Raw genomic sequence first — 15,413 nt, 5'->3', positions numbered from 1 at the left:
GCTTTGGGAACCCTGGCCCACCACTGAAAAATGGACTGCCTTCAAGTCGATTCTGGCTTACGGCGACCCTATGAATAGGGTTTTCATGGTAAGCGGTTTACCATTGCCTTCCTCTGAGGCTGAGAGGCAGTGACTGGCCCAAGGTCACCCAGTGAGCTTCATGGGTGTGTGGGGATTCGGACCCTGGTCTTGCAGGTCTTAGTCCAACACCACTCCAACACCTTAACTACACTGCCCCTCTGATTATTCCAGGGAGGGGATTTACCAATAAAATTGTTAAGTTGGAATTGGACCAAGAGATGCTAGAGCATTTACATAATTAAATGTCCAAACACTGCTTATCCTTGTGACATACATCATTGGTTGCAGCATACCTGATCTAGGTTGGATAAACTGTTTGGATCCTTACTAAGTGCTTGGTATTGACCCCTGAGCCTGTCTCCTGCAGCGATCTTCCGGAACCTCTTCAGATCCACAACATATAAAGCACTATAAAAATGACAAGTTTTATAGCAATGTATTAGGTCACATTTTTCTGAGAAAAGGGTAAACATGATGCCAAAACAATGTTCCTGTTAACTTGTTTCAACACATAAAAAGGAACCCATAGAGTTTCTGCATTTTGTCTGCACATCCTTCAGGATATCCCATTTAGTGAAATTCTCAACACAGAACTTTGGCATAACAATTGTAACGAATGTCTACATACTATAAAAAGAATGGGCAGAGGAGGGAGAGACTGAGTTGTTTATTTCTACCTACCTGATGTGATACTTCCTTTTTCCGAGATGTGAAGCCCAGTATCCTGACTTCCAGAAGCGGTAGCCATCCATTTCTGTACGACTATCACAGAAGGGAGTATAACCATAAGGTGCTCCTTTCATATCTATATCCCTGAGTTCTTTCAAGTCACTTCTTACAATCTAAACAGTAGGAGAGAAAGTGAGAGGGTATTGTAACACCTACTCTCCATATGACATGGAATGCAGGACAAAAAGAAAGGAAGCTGGATGCTGGGAAAGAGCAAGGTGAGGAAGAAGTCAATTGGTGATAGCTGGGGCCGGGAGGGGTCGGAAAGAGAAGAAAAGTTGAAGAGACCCCTGTGGGAGAAGGGGGGGAAAGTATTTGGATAGACAAACCATCATAAAAAGGGGGGGAGAGTAGATACAAAGCAATTGCAACTGATAAACTGAAAGAACTGCATATGGAAGCTCCTGTTTAACAGTGGATTAACACCATATACCACAAAACCAAGAGTGGTTTTTGAGGCTGGGTAATTTGTGATATTTATTCATTAGTATATCTAATGACTGCCCATTAGCTACTGGGCTAAGTTCAATGTTCTGGTTTTGGGACCAGGATACCTGAAAGATCGTCTTACTCCTTACATCAATTACAACGTTCGGCATGTGAGGGCCTCCTGCAGATACCATCTTATCAGAAGGTACGCTCCACACAACATAGGAAGCAGATCTTAAGTGCACCTATCCTTTGGAATTCCCTCCTTTTAAATATTAGACAGGCACCATCTATGTTATCTTTTCAGCTCCTACTGAAGAACTTTCTCTTTCAACAAGTCTTTTAAGTAGAAACCTCATCCCAGTCTGCATCTGTGTTGGAGCTGCTTTTTAAAATGTTTTTAAAGCTTTTTTTTTTAAAAAAAGATTTTTTAAAAGAAGTTTTGCTTTAATATGTTTGTAAAGATGTTTTAATATATTTTAATGTCTGTTTTTATGATGTTTCAGAGTGTTTTTGTTTGCCGCCCCGGGCTCCTGCTGGGAAGAGGAGCAGGATAGCAATGTAAACAATAATAATATCTGCTACTTAATTAGCTTTGTTAACAGTTTTTAATGTATAAAGATAAAAGCAGTATTGCTCATACCAGTTAGCTTTCAGAGTGACTGCAGACTGAGCTTTCTCATCCACAGTTAAGAATTGTGTGCATTGCACTGTGCATTACATTACTATGATATGAATAGTGCACTGATAGAGAAGGGTGGGGATTTCTTTGGGCATAGTGGCATCTAGCTAGCTCATCCTGTGCCATACAATGACTTTTTATTTGAGCAGTCGCTTCTGTGCGTCCATTAAGAGGAAAGAGAGAAAAGATATTTCATGCAATAGCTTGATGCCGTTTGGTGCTTAGGCCAGCGTATCAAATAAAAGCCCCAGATCCCAGAGGCTCCTATCTGCATCACTAGAACTAGGGAGGATACAGTAGGGCCCCGCTTCCTGGCGCTTCGCTTCCCGGTGTTCTGCTAATGTGGCAGCTTTAATCCCCCTTTTTAAAGCCAATTTTTGCGATTTTGCGTCATTTCCGCGTCATTTTCACGCAATGCGCCCCATTATAATCAATGGGGTTCCGCTTTATGGCGGGGGTCCGGAATGGAACCTGCCGTATAAGCGGGGCCCGCCTGTACAATGTTTTCTGAAGACAGGTTTTACCCCAAGCTGCAAGATCCTTTCAGAAAGCCTAAGGGGATGTGAAGACAGGTACTAGGCTCCCCCCCCCCGTTTCACAAAGGCTAAGCTAAAGAGTGTCCAGCTGAACATCATACTCAAAGATAGAAGGGAACAACTGAGATTTTGAACAGCCACTCTAGGCCAGTACTCAACTGAGAGGCTCATGCAGCTTTCGGCTGAATGGCAGGCTTGGGAAGGGAGGAATAGCTCAAATACCCAGCTGTTCTCACTTTGAGACAAGCTTAGGAGAGGCAGGGGAAAACAGGAATTCTGATGCCTTAAGTGTGCTTTGCTACCCAATCTTTGATTAACAACTCAGAGTGGACAGATTAGGGTATTGTCAGAAGATGCATGTCAACTAGTAACAATTAGCTCTTCCTTCACTGAGACGCAGATATGGGATGGTCCATAGACACAACAGCACTACACAATACCAGCTGGAGCATTAATTACATTAATAGACTTATCAGCAATTGGCCCTACCTTTGTAAAAGAAATTGTGAGAACTGCAAAACAATACTTGCTACAAAACTTTCTTCGCTTATCTCATCAGAACATTATTGAGAATTTAACCACCTTACACCCTACATCGAGCACACAGCTAAGGCTGGTTATGGCACAGGAAACAGGAATCAAGGCCACTATGGAATGCAGTTCCATCCCAGCTCCCAAATGAAAGGGAATGCATAACATGAGCCCAGCAATGTCAAGGACCACTTTGGGTCAAAGTTATAGACAGACCTATTCCCCACAAATGGTGTCATGAGTACTGCATTCTTGACAGCGATCAGTTGATAGCCAAGTATACTGAACTGAGGACCAGCAACCAGCAAAATCGCATGGGAAATATTTTACCCTGAACTTTGCCATTCCAGTATGCAAGTGGGGGGCTACATGTTCAAACACTCTTCCACAAAACCTCACCCAGGAGAAACTGGGCTTCTGAGCCTTCACATGCTAGTTTTGTAAATGCAGCAAAGGAAGCATTAAAACTTGATCACTCATGGACTAAAACAGAACAATCTAGGAATAGCTTTGCCAGTTGAAACTGCAGATCTGACCCAAGGCACAAAGTTGGGCATAGCAGAGACATGCTGAACCAGTGCAAACAAGAACTGTCTACATACACACTCTTCTTTAAAAGCTGGACTTTTTACCTGATCAGCATCAACAAATATTATTTTGTCCACAGCCAATGGGAAGAGAACATCCAAGAAGAGAATTTTGTAACCCCAGATAATCCTTTGCTTTTCTGTCTGTTGATGAAGCCAGCGGGGCCATTTGTACTGCACAAGTTCATATTGGAATCCATATTTGTTTGCCATATAAGGGATAACCTTCTGCAAAGTAAGACAGAAAGCAAGCTAGGCACACATTTTTGTCAATACAAGAAATCTGATCAAGGTCACATATTCCCCATATCATTCTCAGCTTCACATTTTCCATTTTGTCTAAATCAAGAATGGCCTCCTTCTTGACAGCCACTCCATTCCCCAGACGTAAGTTAGAGAACAGTCCAACCTCCACTCAGACGGTCAACATCTGTGATAAAGCTGCCAACCCCTAAACAGTGCATGCTTGCCTAGGATTGTGCATGTCTCCTCAGATGTGTTGGAATGTGAGTGAGAGCAAGAGTGTGTGTAAGAGAGAAGAATTAATGTGTTTCCTGAAATATCCTTTCAAGAAGCAGCCTAGCTGTGGTATTTTAGCTTTCCAGAAGGTGCACAAGATAACAGTATAATAAAATGTATATGAAATGCACACCAGTTATACCGCTTCCTTTTCCTTGAGCAGCTTTTTTTTTCTTTTTTAACCAGACTTTGATTATAATTCGGCAGTGTCAAAGTTGCGCTGAGGGGTGGAACTGGCCTGTGGACAGCCTGTTGTCCATATCCAGTTTCAATCATGTTATTCTCAACTGGGAATACTCTGAATTGCTGAAGCCTACTACTATCCAGAGTGAGGTGGCTATCTCAGGTGGAAGATGATGGTGGGGGTGGGGGGAAGGCATTAGAGGATCTGCCATGCAGCTTGCCCAGCCCCCACTAAGGACATTGCCCGGTCACCAGCATTGAAGAATGATTCAACTGCCAATTCAGTTGACTTCAGTATATGGAATGAGGGGCAGGGATACCATCTTGCACTTCACCTCAAGTAGCAAAATGTCTTGAGCCAGCCCTTATAGCTGGTTAGTGTTTACCGTATTTAACTGGGCCTGAAGGGAACATGTGTGATCCCATGGCTCAATCTCAAACTCTTAACTATGGTTAGGACATCAGGTTGTTACATGTGAACTGGCCCTACTTCAACCTTTCCTACTCTGTAGTTCAGAATCACAGAAGAACTAGTTTCCAGTAGCTGCAAAGCTAAGATTTTAAGTTACCAAATCTGTTGCAAAATAAAACTGATCAGAACTGGATTTTACCCAAGAAAGAGTTAAAAGATACAAACAAATTGCCCTGGTAGCATTAAAAGCATAAAAAATTATAAAGAACATTAAAGAATTTTAAAATCAATTCATGGGCTCCTGCTGGGAGGAAGATATAAATCAAATAATAGATAAAATAAATACAAATAAATAGAAAGCTTACATTTACAATTGAAAAGTAATGATATTAACTGTAAGTTTCAATTCATAGTGTCAGAAATTAAATAAGGACACTGATACCTTTCAGCTAAAAAGAGTCAAGCTCTGCTATTATTTTAAAGTTTTGCAAAAGGTTATGATTGAAGAGGGAGATACTGTACTTACTTTAAATGTTGGTGATAGATAATTTTTCAGAAACCAAAATTTAACTGGTGTCTTGGTGTGGCGTAGAACTGAGAGCATCATAATTCTGGAGAAAAATCCCAATGATAAATAGATTAGCATATGCACAACATAACTTTATATTTAAAATCTTTACAAGTGGAAATAACGGCCCAGTAACAAACTTGTTTAACTATGTGCATTGCTTATATAAGCTCAAACAGACCAGGTCTCCCAACACTCATAAGTTCCATGTTAGATGCTTCTCTTGACTTTCAAAACTAGAATACCGATGAGCAGCATGTTCTATTCTAAAACAAAACAAAGTCTTCAGTTACCTTAGAAAGCGTTCATACAAATGACCAGAAGCAACAGAAAAGATGTTTAACACATCCATTTTCTTGTCCTTTTCTGCTATTTGAGTTCCTCCTGTAACACTTCAAAAAGAGCATTATTCAACTGATGAAAAAGCATTATCAAAACAAAGAGAAGAGGGCACTAGTGCCCAGACAAAACCACAAAACAGTGTTTACTTGGCCCCAAAATGGCCTTTTCAATTGTGTTATCCCAATACTACCCCTAGTTCAGCTGGTGCTGAATTTAATGATGGGGTGGAGGGAAGCCTTATGAAGTTTGCAGATGATACGAAACCGGTAGGGATAGCTAACACAATGGAAGACAGGAATAAAATCCAAAGGGACCTGGATAGACTAGAAAATTGGGCTGAAATTAATAAAATGACATTCAATAAAGACAAATGGTCATGACTAAATCAACAAATGCAGGATTCTGCATTTAGGCCACAAAAACAAAATGCACAGGTACAGGATGGGAAATACCCGGCTTAGCAGTAGTGCGTGTGAGAAGGACCTTGGAATTGTAGTGGATCGCAAGTTGAACATGACCCAGCAGTGTGATGCTGCGGCAAAAAAGGCAAATGCGGTTTTAGGATGCATAAACAGAGCTATAGTTTCCAGGTCGAGGGAAGTAATAGTCCCACTATATTCTGCATTGGTCAGGCCTCATCTGGAATACTGTGTTCAGTTCTTGGCGCCTCATCTTAAGAAAGATATAGACAAGTTAGAGTGGGTTCAGAAGAGGGCGACGAGGATGATAGCCGGTATGGAGAACAAGTCTTATGAGGAAAGGTTGAAGGAACTTGGCATGTTCAGTCTGGTGAAGAGAAGGCTGAGGGGCGACATGATTGCACTCTTTAAGTACCTGAAGGGCTGTCACATAGAGGAGGGTACAGATTTGTTCTCTGCTGCCCCAGAGGGTAGGACTAGGTCTAATGGTTTTAAGTTGCAGGAGCGTAGATTCAGATTGGACATTAGAAGGAACTTCTTGACAGTAAGGTCAGTTCGGCAATGGAACCGACTGCCTAGGGAGGTGGTGGGATCCCCTTCGCTGGATGTCTTCAAGCAGAGGCTGGACAGCTATCTGCGGGAGATGCTCTAGCTGTGGATTTCCTGCTGTGAGCAGGGGGTTGGACTCGATGGCCTACAAGGCCCCTTCCAACTCTATGATTCTATGAATGTCTTTTCGGCCTCAGGTGAAGACCTTTATGATTTGTCCAGGCTTTTAAAATTGCATTTATTATATTATTCTTTTCTCCAAGGAACACAAGGTAGCATACATGGTTCTCCCCCATTTTACACCCCCCCCAACCCTATCAGGTAGGCTAGACTGAGAGATAGTGAGTGGCCCAAGACCACTTAGTGAGCTTCATGGCTGAATGGGGATTTGGAGCTGGTCCTCCCAAGCCAGCCCAACACTGTCTTCTTAGATCTTTACATTTAAAGACTGCTCTTTTTTTGCTCTGGTTTGTCTGCTCTTACGTAATGTCCCAATTTCATGATGACATCAGTTTAAAAAACCTTAGTAGTTTATAAACTTTCTACATAAGACAGTGGTGTACTGGAGGTGGAATGCAGGGAAGCACAGCTTGGTACTTTTTTCATGGTAACAGTGATGACGTCATCAGCTGGAGTGGTATTTACCAATGCAGTAATCTTGGAGTGGAGGACACGTTAGCACATAATCCCTTTGTTAGGTAGACTAGGCTCAGGCAGTGACCCAAGGTCACTCAGTGAACTCCATGGCTGATCAGGAATATGTCTCCATAAGTCCAAGATGCTAACTACTACATCAGCCTTTGCCAGACATTATTCTATGACAGTCAGCTCATCCAAATAAAAAGGATGTTCTTACTATGTACTGCTGCTCTTTGGGATACGTATGATTACCTCAGGTGTCTGTTTTGGACTTTCCTTGGGGGCATGACTATGGGGACCATCGTGATGAGTTCCTGCACTTCAAAATTTATCACTACAGCAGTGTACATAAAACAGTGTATCATCTTCATTAAGGAGAGCCCAGCTTCTTCAAAGTAATCGGTGTTCAGTTATTGAAAAAGAAAATCCAATGTGTTGGGTTTGGCCAAGTGCAAACAAACTAGTTTACCTTGTCATAAAATCTTCCTCTTCTTCAGTTGCCCCATCACTCAGGAGGTCTTCATTAATTTCATCAGGTTTTTTCTGTATCTACACATTAGGGCAAATAGCGTTGTCAACATACCTAAAGCACCCAGCAAGCACCAGTACTAAATTCCACGATGAACTTTATCCTCATTGAAGAGAAAAAATATACAATTGTTTCCATAAGGATTTATTAGCATACATACTTGGACTTTGATGATTTTGCTTCTGAAACTATTTAATACCACAATAACCTCTTCTAGAACTTCAGAAGAGTCAGTCCCTTCATGCCTAGGAGGGAAAAAAAAGTAACTTCAGATAAAAAAAAGTTAACTTCAGATAAAAGAAAAATTCACTTCTTTTTGAATTACAACACAGAGAAGTAGAACAGTTTGCTCAGATGAGAATGAAAACCACCTGTTCACAGCATGTTTTTTTTCTACTAAGTTACTAATTTAGGAAGCTTTCCACATTTATATGCTTCCAGCAGAGGCTGCTAGCAAAAATATATATTTAGAGAGGTACGGGGGAAAGTCACTTTAGCAAGCAATTTAGCAAGCAAGTTGGTTCAACAAAGGATGAGTCAATATGGTACCACTGAACACAACAGCTGATTTCCAGAGCTAAAGTCTTTCTACTGAAGGCCACCTGACATGAAACCCCACACTTGAGATATCAGTAATCCACAAGCCACAGGCTCAGCATCTTTAAAAGTTAACCTAAATGTAAAATATGCCATTGAGCCTTCATTTAAAGAATAATCCTTATCATGCTGAACAGCTAAAGTGGCTGCTTGGAAAACTCTGTTGCCAATGCTGATCTCTCCCCTGAAGTATCTCTACATGCAAAAGACTGGATTCTTGCATAAAATACACCTTAACTGATTCAGCCTCAGTAGAACACCCTTTGGCATTCTTAGACAAAAAACCAAGAACCATCTGGTAATCTCTTGCAAATATCTGAGCCCTTCTCAGCAAGCCTTCAGAGTGACTCTTCCTAAGGCAAGCATGCGTAGGATATCACTAATAGACACCGCAAAAGGAGATGTCAAAACCAGCTTTAACACACTGAGCACCATCCAGACACTTCTTACAATAAAAGCAATTTCTCCAGTCCTTGTAATTCATTGATGGTTTTATCCAATATCACTCTGTTTTAGGCAGCAAGACAAGGTGCAGACCAAACATGAATAAATGAGATTTTGTTTCTTTTCTCCTCAATACGCAGCCGTCCCATTTTGGGCCCATTTACCCTGTTTCCCTATCACAATTTATTGTTCTGCAGGGGAAGGAGCAGACATGCATTTCTCCCTACTGAGTGGAAAAGGCATTGACTGGTTGGACATAAAGCTAAACCATAGCCTAGAGCAAGGGTGGGGGACCTTTTTCCACATTGAGGGTCAGAGTCCCAAGGGGTAATCTACCAGGAGCCACAGCCAGTGGCAGGCAAGGCTAACACCAAGAGAGAGCAGGGCTACCCATTTACTCACTATTTTTATGTCACCACTTCTGTCTCCCCTGCCCCTCTATTCAGCAGGCTGCCAGGGGAGAGAGAAACAGGTTGCTCTTTCCAGAAGCCTGAACTGATCACTTGTTGAGGGCTTTCCTTCCTCTCTCCTTTCATTGCTCCATCTGCTCGGCTCCCCATCCCCACTCCATTTCCCCCTCTCCTAACCTCTTTCTGTCCCTGTGGTCAAAGTCGACCTTAACTTTATAAATTCTGGTTTGACGTTGCCTTGTTTCAAGCAAGCCATAAGTAATCTTAACCACGGTTTCTTGGTTGAGACAACATGATATCCTGCAATTAAGCAAAACAGAAGCACAAACTTCTGAACTCCTCCTTGCAGCGATGCTGAGGAGGGGAGGGAGTGTACATGCCCAAGCTGTGGCTCATTCTCAACACACTAAAGTATGTTTTAGCATGGTACTCAAGTTTTCCTAGTGCGTGCAAAGGTCTGAGTTGTAGGATCTTTTCCCCCTTGAATGCGGGAACATTTCCTCCTTGAATGCCACTCCTCCTCTTCCTGACAATAGGAGGAAATTAAGAACCTAGATAAATGGCATGTGATTTGGTATAGGTTCATGCATACCACTGAAAAAGAATGCTTGATATTAAAAAATAATTAATTGCATTTTTTTACTGTATTATTGTATTACATAATTGCTATAGTATGGGGTCTCCAATAGTTGAACGTCCCCACAACCTCTGTAGCACTATCCTAGTTATAACAGCTTCTTGTCTCACAGCCAATAATGAGAGGGAAGTACAAATGGCCAAGTGAGGTTCCTAGTTAGCCAGCTGGAGTGTCCCAGATCCAAACAACCTAAGATCCTAGAACAGGGATGAGGAACTTCTGGCCCTCCAGATGTTGTTTGACTAAAGTTCTCATCATCCCCGACCACTGATGGGGGTTGAAGTCCAACAACATATGGGGGGCCGCAGGTTCTCCAGCTCTGTCCTAGAAGGTCATATAACCGAGGTGTCTGGGGTCCCCTACGTTTAAGCAGCCATTTTGATTTTGTTCTTTATGTAATCAAATGTCCATGTAAAAGCTCACCCCCCACCCCAAACATCAGTGACTTAGGTAAATGCTCATGTCATCATCTGGAATCCCATGTGACCACATTTGGGAGAACCACTGAGAAAAAAATTAATCCCCCCAAACTGAGGCTTCTTCCTTTGCACAGCTTTGAATTCAGGAACATTAAAACTCTTACAGCAACGTTGTGGTACAGTGCCCAGTGTTAGAATCTCTTGATCACATCACTTGGGTCTTTTATACATGGGTTGTACTTGAGGTGCAGTGACTAGCTGTTTTGGTCTTAGAACAGCAAGAATGTACTTCTGTCCAAAATCTTACCACATTTGAAATGTTTAATCATTTAGAACACTGCAAATTGCTTTAAAAAGCCGCATTACATTTGAATTACTTTTGGGGGATAATGCTGTTTCATTTATAGATCACCACCCTCAAAGGATTCACTTATTTTTAAACATTCTTTAAAAAGCCAGGTGCTGAATTGAGAGATGAAACACATCACCTCCCACATATCTTGATTAATGCAATATCAACACGTATTTCAGGAAACCTACCCATCTTTAACGATTAAGAGGTACAAACTGCTCAGAAGCTAGAGACAAGCAAAACAAAGAAACCCTAGTTTACTTCTTTACTTATTTTCTTAGGCTGCAATCCTTTATACACTGATTTGAGAGTAAGACCCACTGAACTCAATGGGGCTTACTTCTGAGTATTTATTTTATTTGTTAGAGCATTATATCCTGCCCTTCTAGTGCAAATGCACCACTCAGGACAGCGAACTACTTTTAAACATTACAATTTCATAAAATACAAAACTATCAAGAGACTGGGCCACAGTTAAAAAATAATTTTAAAAAGACAGAATAAGGTCTTCAGCAACCAGCAAACACAGCAAGGGAGGAAGCCAAGCGCACTTCATAGGGCAAGGTGTTCCATAACCCAGGTGCAGCCACTGAGAAAGCACTCTCTCTTGTCCCATCCAACTGTACTTCTATCCTAGGCAAGACAAAGAGAAAAGCCTCTCCTTCTGATCTTAGGGAGCAGGCAGGATGATATGAAAGTAAGCAATACCTAAGGTATCCTGGATCAAGATATTTAAGGCCTGAAAGGCAAATCACCAAAATTCTGAATTATGCCTGGAAGCAAATTGGTTGCCATTGCAGCTGTTGCAGGAATAGGATAAGATGATCCCATGGGAAAGAGTTCACTAATACCCTTGCAGCTGCATCTGGAGCAAATAATGCTTCCAAAGACTCATATAGAGTGCATTACAATAATCTGACCTGGATGCATCCAAGACATGTGTTACTATGGCCAGGTCTGATTTCTCAAGAATGGCCACAGCTGACACTCCACCTTCCACTGCCACGGGTGTAAAGCTGAATCCAGGAGCACCCCTAGACTGCACACCTGATTTTTCAAGGGTAGTACTGCAACATCCCAAGCAGGCTAAATCCTGTTCCCTGGAGTCCATCTCCTTTCTGATCACCTTGGCCTTGTCTTGATTAAGTCTCAGTTTGTTATCCTTCATCCAGCCTATTACTGCCTCCAGGCACTAATTCAGAATATCAACAACTTCCTTTGTATGGAAAGGAGGAGTTCCATTTTGTAAATCTCTTAGCGGTTCTATTTCCAATCAAGAGGTATATAAATGTTGTTAAATAAATAAAAATAAATTATATGTCCATGTGCATATTAATGAGAATGCACCCCATATCCCTGGATAATCTCTATCGGCAGCAACACAGATGTAAAACAACGTGTACAGGATTGTCAGTTCTATTTAATAGATTTGGACATAATTACAACTGCACTTTATAGAAAAGTATCAAATTCATATACTTGCAAACAAGCTGGTTGTGCACAATATGCAAGGTGGTGGGGATCAATTTAGAGGATACACAATTTAATTTATACATTCTACTGCCTCCGCCCCTCCAAAAAAAGAATCCGTTGATGGCCATCTACCCTCGCTACTGAAGAGGCTGATTGTTCTATTTGTTTCATATTTGAAAGAGTTCTGCTGCCTTTGTCAAACATTCCCCACACTTCCAGCACTTTTGCAGGGTGGTGACAGTGCTGCAGCTTCATCAGGATCCTCCAGTCAGCAGCCCTAACGGTACAAGGAGAAGGAAACCTGCCTCTGACCTGCAGGATCCCTGGTCCAAGCCCTGTACTGCCTGACAACACTATAAATAGAGAAGCACTGGATTGATCTGCAAATGAATCATAATAATCAGACTGAAATCCTGTCGCTTGAGCAATACCAAATTTAGATCTGCTGTCATCCACAGCAACACAGCATAAGAAATGCTGGTTTACAGGTGCAGCAGCTTCAAAAGGATGATGGTTGTCATGACTAGTGTCACTGCACATGCTTAAATAACAAAGGAGGTTTGGGAGGGTTTTTTGGTAAAGAATAATTTCAAGAAGAAAGTAGTAACCTGAATATTAAAACATTGGATTGGTTTGTGCATCCAGAAGCTAGCCTACTGTTATGTTTAATTCCACTGATATATATAGGATTTAGTGACCTTGTTTCTAAACTGTATTGTGGTTATGCGTGTGCTTAAAAAAAGAAGCCCAAGTTATTTTTATCTGCACCAAAGGAAAAGCTGCAACATAAAATAAATGAGTAAGCAAATCTGAATGTGTTTATCTAAAGTTACTGTGCTTCTGATTTTTTTTTAAACAAAGATGGTTAAGGATGCTGAACCCCATTTGTATCCATTACTGCACTTTTATTCCCCTGAGTTGATTTTAAAACCTTTTGCAGCAAGACACTGGACATGCAGCATTTCTAGTCTTGCATGCATATTAACAGTGCAATTCCATACAATCCTTACTCAGAAGTAAGTCCCATTTAGTTCAATGGGGTTCGTTCTCAGGTGAGTGGATATAGGATTGCAGCCTAAGACTTTGTACAACAAGACAGTCCAGATAATGGCTTAAAGTATGCATATAATATCCTGAAATCATTTTCATATGCTTATAATGGTTTAAGTTTGTAATTTAGTATGGCACAGAGCATAGAGGAAAATGTTCTCATTTGAAAATGGGTTTCTCCAACCCTCCCTTCTGGACAAAGTATTGTTTTCTTATAAAGCAGAGTACAGTGCAAGATAAAATGTCTGGGCAGCCAGCCAATGTGTTATGTTAATTGTCAACATGAAGTAAGAGGACGCACATTATATGGCATGGCTAATGCTTGCAGACAGGGCAAAGCAGACTTTCCAGGGAGTGAGAATGAAAGTCCCACCAGGAGAGAAGGCAGAAAGAGACAGCGAGTGCTGCTTCTAACAGGAAGTAGCTGATAAGGCCAGGGGAACATGCCTTTCCTTAGATAAAAAAGTATATGAAAACCCAGGTTGTATAGCAGTCAGGACTCCTCAGCTCTCTGGGGGGGTCGAAGAAAGCAGAGGAGAACAATTCATGACTATTCAATGCTTTGATTTGGATTCCTGCATTGCGCAGGGGGTTGGACTTGATGGCCTTACAGGCCCCTTCCAACTCTACTATTCTATGATTCTATGACATCTGATGGGTCCATGTATTTTGTACTTTGGCTAAGTAATATGACTTAAGAGTTTAACTCAGTTCTTCATCTATTGTAACTTTTTAACTAAGATGTGCCTTCAGAGTCTTTGATGTTAAATGGATATCCAGCAAGTTCTTTCATGCTGATATATATTTCTATTCTTCTGTTTCTGCAATGATAGCTAAGGCCACCTAGAATTAATTTTATTAGTTGTAATGTGCAATATATGAAAAAATAGCATATATTATAAAGATTGTTTTGCTGTCTGAAGTACGACTTCCAAACAGAACATTTCTGGTACCTCCCAAGATTCAAGAATCCTTGAGTGGGGTCTCCTCTATTCTCCACCTACACTAGACTGCTGTTGATAATTATCTGTGAGCTTAGGTGAACTAACGTTCAACATAAAAGGAGTCTATGTAGACACAGAGGAAGGGAGAAGGCAAGAACCCTCGACCCTGTACATTCACTGGCAAGGGGGCTGGCCATGCCAATATCAATGGGAATGCATCCAAACCCATTTGAACAAGGATGGTTTGGTGAACAACATCCCTTCACAACATGCAAGGAGCAAGCAAGATTAGTGAAAATACCTAGTCAGACTATGTTGTTGGAAAGTGTAGAATAAATAGGGAGTTGTGCAGATATCTGATTGTTTCCCTCAAGCAATTTCAATGACTGACAGACTATTGCTAAAATATACGTTGACATACTTAAATATTTGGTAGATTTCTTCAGATCTTCCTTCACGTAGCCTCAAAATCCAAGCACCTGGATTTGCTTTTAATTGAAAATAACCCTACAAAGCAAAAGACTAAAATAAAAATACTGTTTTTAAAAAGGGAGGTGGGGAGGACACTGCTTACAGAAATAATGAAAGAATTACAATAAACAATAAACCATTGTTTATTGTGACAGGAACAAGTCTAACTTGCCTCCAGGCTTACATGCTCCCCCTCCCCCAATACAGTCATGACTGGAGCCTGGAAGTTCACTTCCACTTTAGACAGACTGCAGCTTGCCATGTCATCTGAACTAGACAAGTTGTTAATCTTAACTATGTTTTTGAAGGAAGCCAATATCTAACTATGGTTTATAAAGATGGCTTGTTTCAAACAAACCACAGTTAACATTAACCAGAGTTTATGATTCTGATGTAACCTTAACTGTGTCAAATTGAAATCAGAACCAAAAGGTTCCAACCCCTCCTTGGTTGTGCCAGAGAAGAGTGGCATGTGTGTCCAGGGGGAGGCTAGGCTTGCTCCCATCATGGTAAACCATAGTTTATTGTAATGACTGAATACAGCCATTTTTCAATGAAAGGTAGATCTCAAGTGATGACATCAGTAGTCCGTGAAACCAAACCTTCTTTTTGGATCTCCCATCATAAGAAAAGCAAATATTTTAACATACAATTACAGTCTCCAATACTATTGTCAGATTTACTGTAAATAGTTCTATACAGATTTTGATGCTGTCATTAAATTAAAGCACCACATTTATTTCATTTTGCACCTGCATTGTCAAGGTAAAAAGATTTGCTCCTAAGTACTGGAATTAACTGGTTGCTCCTGTTTACGTTGCTTCCCAGTTTATTTTGAATGTCTGCTCTATAGATATCAAGTGAAAGTTAAATTAATATTG

The 15,413-nt window shown here is 41.0% G+C and overlaps 1 protein-coding gene across 2 annotated transcripts in view; it reads right to left on the bottom strand.

Moving 5' to 3' along the window:
- Nucleotides 1-15,413, bottom strand: part of UGGT2 (UDP-glucose glycoprotein glucosyltransferase 2) — a 119,142-nt gene that overhangs the window by 7,676 nt on the left and 96,053 nt on the right. For both annotated transcript variants that reach the window (XM_061630083.1, XM_061630084.1), the window contains exons 29-36: nt 14,483-14,568; nt 7,896-7,980; nt 7,676-7,755; nt 5,551-5,649; nt 5,216-5,300; nt 3,621-3,803; nt 763-923; nt 375-489 (exon numbers count right to left, since the gene is read on the bottom strand). In XM_061630083.1, the coding sequence (XP_061486067.1) occupies nt 375-489; nt 763-923; nt 3,621-3,803; nt 5,216-5,300; nt 5,551-5,649; nt 7,676-7,755; nt 7,896-7,980; nt 14,483-14,568 (894 nt within the window). The remainder of the gene's footprint in view (nt 1-374; nt 490-762; nt 924-3,620; nt 3,804-5,215; nt 5,301-5,550; nt 5,650-7,675; nt 7,756-7,895; nt 7,981-14,482; nt 14,569-15,413) is intronic.

This window comes from Rhineura floridana, chromosome 5, assembly GCF_030035675.1.
Source record: "Rhineura floridana isolate rRhiFlo1 chromosome 5, rRhiFlo1.hap2, whole genome shotgun sequence".
Classification (NCBI taxonomy): domain Eukaryota; kingdom Metazoa; phylum Chordata; class Lepidosauria; order Squamata; family Rhineuridae; genus Rhineura; species Rhineura floridana.
This window is presented reverse-complemented; position numbering and strand designations above follow the sequence as displayed.